This window comes from Cebus imitator, unplaced genomic scaffold (assembly GCF_001604975.1).
Source record: "Cebus imitator isolate Cc_AM_T3 unplaced genomic scaffold, Cebus_imitator-1.0 Scaffold223, whole genome shotgun sequence".
Taxonomy (NCBI): domain Eukaryota; kingdom Metazoa; phylum Chordata; class Mammalia; order Primates; family Cebidae; genus Cebus; species Cebus imitator.
In genome coordinates this window covers 1517182-1522440 of record NW_016107538.1, presented here as the reverse complement: position 1 = coordinate 1522440, position 5259 = coordinate 1517182, and the positions used below count along the sequence as shown (strand labels likewise).

The 5259-nt window shown below is 53.7% G+C and overlaps 2 protein-coding genes across 3 annotated transcripts in view; one reads left to right on the top strand and one right to left on the bottom strand.

The window, feature by feature from the left end:
* Positions 1 to 532, top strand: part of LOC108281314 (mitochondrial import inner membrane translocase subunit TIM14-like) — a 1744-nt gene extending 1212 nt beyond the window's left edge. Inside the window, exon 2 of the mRNA XM_037727204.1 lies at positions 482 to 532. Coding sequence (XP_037583132.1) covers positions 482 to 532 — 51 coding nt within the window. The remainder of the gene's footprint in view (positions 1 to 481) is intronic.
* LRRC75A (leucine rich repeat containing 75A) overlaps positions 1 to 5259 on the bottom strand; it is a 49017-nt gene that overhangs the window by 4850 nt on the left and 38908 nt on the right. The window contains exon 3 of one of the 2 annotated variants that reach the window (XM_017496821.2): positions 557 to 672. The exons of the other annotated variant lie outside the window; for it this stretch is intronic. Coding sequence (XP_017352310.1) covers positions 557 to 672 — 116 coding nt within the window. The remainder of the gene's footprint in view (positions 1 to 556; positions 673 to 5259) is intronic. 2 annotated transcript variants of the gene reach the window in all.

Genomic DNA, 5259 nt, shown 5'->3' with positions numbered 1-5259 from the left:
TTTTTTTTGAGACGGAGTCTTACTCTGTTGCCCAGGCTGGAGTGCAGTGGCGTGATCTCGGCTCACTGCAACCTCCAACTCCCTGGTTCAGAGGATTTTCCTGTCTCAGCCTCCTGAATAGCTGGGATTACAGGCATGCGCCACCACATCTGGCTGATTTTTATATTTTTACAGGGTTTTGCCATGTTGGCCAGGCTGGTCTCAAACTCCTGACCTCAAGTGATCTACCTGCCTCAGCCTTCCAAAGTGCTGGGATTATAGGCAGGAGCCACTGTGCTTGGCCAGGAGTGCCCACTTTTAGTACGCCAGGAATTAGAAATTTCTCACATTTTCCTCCTGTGCACCCCATCTCAGTGGGCCCGTGCTCCCCAGCTCCCACCCACCAGACCAGGGTCCCCCTCTAGCTGTTTCCCCGCCCCACCCTCTCCATCTTACCTCCTTCAGGCAGCTTCTATGACCACCCCTTCCGGCCCCCGTCCAGAACTACATTCCCGGGAGGGGTGCCCTGTATCACACACTCAGCCTGGCGTAGACTCGCCCAGGGACTGTAACTCACCAGGCCTGTGGCTTCCTTTTCACCAGCCCCCGGTGCCGTCTCCACTGGGAGTGGGGGCTGAGGTGGTATGTCAGCTGACGGCACAGCTTCTCCATGGCGCCCAGCGCATCGCCTTCCTGCAGAGGCAACCATGGGTGGTGGGCCCTGAGTGGCTGGGTGTACCAGTCCCAGCCCCCAGGCCTCCTGTCTCCTGAGTGAGAGCCCAGCAGTCCCAGGCTGAGCTGGGGGAGGCCCTGCTCTGCTGGCCCAGGGTGCGCGCCCTAGGCAGACAGCAGGGCCTGCAAACAGGTCTGCAGGATGGTTTTAGTTTTTGTGAATTAGTTGCTAGCACTGAAAAACAGATTTATGTAAGTCTGGATTCCAGGGGACTGGACAACAGTTGGCTGGAGCCAAGTGCCTGCTGACCCCCTGGCCAGGACTCACCATGATCCCCGCCACTCCCCAGTGCCCAGGGCCGCTCTGTCCATTCTCCTGCTCAGCAGATTTAGTGAGCACTTTCTTGGAGCCAGGCACTTGTTCTAGAAAGCTAGGATACAGTCATGAACAAATGTCCATGTCCTTGTATTTCACATAGTAAAGAGGAAAGTGAGGTAGTTTTACCTGTGTTTCCCTCAAAAGTGGGAACAAATGAATGAGGAGGCCAAGTCTTTCCAAGCCCAGTTCATTCATACGTGTTCCTGCCCGGCATTTGAGTTTGAAACCCTGGGTGTCATGGGCTGACTTATATCCCTCTGACAACTACACGGTGATGTCCTAACCCGTAGTACCGTGGAATGTATTTGGAGACATGGCCTTTAAAGAGGTGACTGAGGTAAAATGGGATCAGAGGAGTAGGCCCTAATCCTATATGACTGGTGTCCTAAGAGGAAGAAATGGCGATACAGACATGCTGAGGAATGACCACTTGAGGACACAGGAGGCGGAAGAGCCGACAGACCTAGGAGAGGGCCTCCGGAGGAAACCCGGCAGCCAGCCTTGGACTCCGGCCTCCACAGCTGCGTAGACCACCAGTCTGTGACTTTTTGTGATAGCAGATGCTGGGTTAAACACTGCAGCAGAGAGATGCTAGAGACTCCAACTATATCCCAAGGGAAGTCAGTCCACAAGTCACCAGAGCCAAGCTCGTGCTGGACAGGCTGAGGGCATGAGTTCCAGCAGGGAGAGGGGCCAAGAGTGTGCTCCTGCCAGGGGCCAGTGCTGAGGGCCAACAGCCAGCAAGCACTGTGCTCAGATGCAAACCACAGGTGGCCAGTGGCTCGGTGCAGGGAGGTCTGGGGTGTTAACCACCCACAGTGCTCAGCATGGTGCCTGGCACAGAGTGGGTGCTCAGCAGGCCACTCTGTCATTAGGATTCCCATGCCCCTCTGCCTGTGGACAAGTGGCGTATTGAGTAGTTAAGAGCAAAGACTTGGGGCCAAAGTGCGGGGATTCAAGTCCTGGATTTGACATCTTCTGTGTGGCCTTGGACAACTGCTTGACCTCTCTGTGCCTCCAAGCCATATCTGTGAAGGGATTACAGTATGGACCTCACAAGAGTTTCTGTGCGGATTAAACGAGTCACCGCTAGTATAGCGCTTTGAATAGAGCCCAGCCTACAGCCAGCTCTCCAGGCACGCTCTCTAAGTGAATACTGTGAGTGGCACCAGCACAGGGAACTCTGGCATGGCAAGGAGGGAAGATTACTTCTGCCCAGGCTCAGATTTAAGCTCAGCTCTATTTTTATTTTATTTTATTTTTGAGATGGAGTCTTGCTCTTTCACCCAGGCTGGAGTGCAATGGCACGATCTCGGCTCACTGCAACCTCCGCCTCCTGGGTTCAAGCAATTCTCCTGCCTCAGCCTCCTGAGTAGGTAGGATTACAGGCACCCACCATCACACCCAGCTAATTTTTGTATTTTTAGTAGATATGGGGTTTCACCATGTTGGTCAGGCTGGTCTTGAACTCCTGACCTCAAGTGATCCACCAAGCCCGGGCTGAGCTCAGCTTTTAAGAGCAGATAGGTTAGTGATTTTGGATGGAGAAAGAAAACGTGACGCATTCTTGAGTGAGGATGTCTGTGCCAGGGCTTGGGGATGTGGAGGCCGTGGGGTGTGTTACTGACATGAGGGCAGGTGAAGGCCTGGGGCCTGATCACATCTGGTCCCTCCAAGGTTCAAGCCACTGTTACCCCTGCACATCAGACATGATGCAAGGTTATGAAATTCCCACAGCACCCCAGGGCAGTAGATACTTTTGTTAGCCTCATTGTGCAGAGGGGGAAACTGAGGCCCAGAGGGCCGGGGATGGGCCTCGGGCTGATGGAAAGGCAAGAGAAGGAGACTTGGAGGAAGGAAGACAAGAGAGAGAGGAGGTGGGAAGATGGAGGTTGAATGTCCAAAGGAGAGAGGCATCCGTGGAGGGACCCAGGAGACCAAGGAGGGCCCCAGACTGAACAAAGTAGATTTAGAGGACCCCTGGGCTACAGTTCACAGCCCATCACCACCCCTGTCCCCCAGCTTCCTGGTGCCTGGCTGTCTGATGAATGATCTTGTACCACTTGCCTCTTGTACCTGTGTCACACCTGTCACTCCTGTGTCACACATGTCACTCCTGTGTGTCACTCTTGTGTGTTGCAGATGTGGGAGCAGGTGGGCATCTGCCTGTACAGCTTCATTCCCCACTCCTGGAGCTCACACCTTCTGGTTCCTAGACTTGCCTTCTTGCTGAGCCTGGACACACGGCTGTGTGGTACGAAGCAAGGCAGGTGAAGCAGGAGGAGCTGGGTCATGGGGGCTACAGGGGAGCTGTTGAAGGGGGCTGTCTCTCTGACTGGGAGATGGTGACAGGGGTGGACAGGAGGTGGAGAGGGTGACTCAGGGCCAGGCCAGTGGAAGGGGCTGAGGGGACAGAGGCCAAGCAGCTGACAAATACGCTGGATGGAGAAGGTGTGGGCAGGGCGGGAGAGGAGGGCCTAGGCTCTGGGCTTGGGACCTGAGTAGAAGACAAGGCGCTAAGGACAAGAAGCAGGTGAGAAAGAGGAGGGGTGACCTGCTTACATGGGGCCATGGTAAGTTTGAGGGGCTCACAAGACCTCCAGCTGTGGATGCCACTGGATTTATGGGGCTGAGTCTTAAGGCAGGTCCAGGCTGGACACATTCATCAGTATCTGATTAAACCCCTGGCCAGGTAACGAGCTGAGCAGGAGGGAGAGAGAATACTGGACACACAGTGGTCAGAGAAGACTCTGTCAGAGCAGCAGGATGAGCGGAGTGGGGACAGCAAGGAGAAGAGTGGCTGATGGGGTTAGGTCCCTGCAGAGGCCACTGGGTCTCCAACAAGGAGGCCATGGCCAGCACAGGTTCAGGGAGAGGGGCCATGGTGGGAGCTGACCTTGGAAGTCAAAGGGAGAATAGGGGCCAGGTGTGGTAGCTCACATCTGTAATCCCAGCACTTTGGGAGGCCGACGTGGGCAGATCAACTGAGGTCAGGAGTTCGAGACCAGCCTGACCAACATAACAAAACCCCATCTCTATGAAAATACAAAAATTAGCCAATGTGGTGGCGCCTGCCTGTGATCCCAATTACTCTGGAGACTGAGGCAGGAAACTAACTTGAACCCATGAGGCGGAGGTTGCAGTGAGCTGAGATCACACCAGTGCACTCCAGCCTGGGTGAAGAGTGAGACTCTGTCTCAAAGAAACAAATAGAACAAAAGGAGAATAGGAGGTGACACTGGAGTTGGCCCATCTAGAGCTGTGCTTCTTCACCTTGGAATCTTGCACATTGGAATCCCAGGGCAGCTTTAAAGTACACTGATGGATCACACACTGGGGTCTGTTGGTGGGGACTAGGGGAGGGACAGTGGGGGGTAGGGAGGTTGGGGAGGGATAACATGGGGAGAAATGCCAGATATGGGTGATGGGGGGATGGAGGCAGCAAACCACATTGCCATGCACGTACCAATGCAACAGTCCTGCATGAGCTGCACTTGTACCCCAGAACCTAAAGTACAATAAAATATATATTTTTTAAAAAAAGGTACACTGGTGGGCCAGGTGCTGTGGCTCACTCCTATAATCCCAGTACTATAGGAGAATGAGGCAGGAGGATCACTTGAGTCCAGGAATTCAAGACTACCCTAGGCAATATAGTAAGACCTGTTCTTTATTGGGGCGGGGGGGAAGCCCAGCATGGTGGTATGTGCCTGCAGTCCCAGCTACTCAGGAGGCTAAGGTAGGAGGCTCTTGAGCCCCGAAGGTCAAGGCTGCAGTGAGCTGTGATCACACCTCTGCACTCCAGCCTGGATAACAGAGTAAGACCTTGTCTCAAAAAACAAAACAAAACCAAACAAGAAAAAAAAAAAAAAACCCACTGATGCCTGGGCCACTCCAGTGATGGGTGGGTGGCTCAGGCACAGGGATTTTTTGTTTTGTTTTTAAGATGGAGTTTCACTCTTGTTGCCCAGGCTAGAGTGCAATGGCTTGATCTCAGCTCACCGAAACCTCTGCTACCTGGGTTCAAGCAATTCTCCTGCCTCAGCCTCCTGAGTAGCCGGGATTACAGGCATGCACCACCACGCCCAGCTAATTTGATATTTTTAGTAGAGCCAAGGTTTCTCCATGTTGGTTAGGCTGGTCTCAAACTTCTGACCTCAGGTGATCCGCCTACCTTGGCCTTCCAAAGTGCTGGGATTACAGTAAGCCACTGTGCCTGGCCTTTTTTT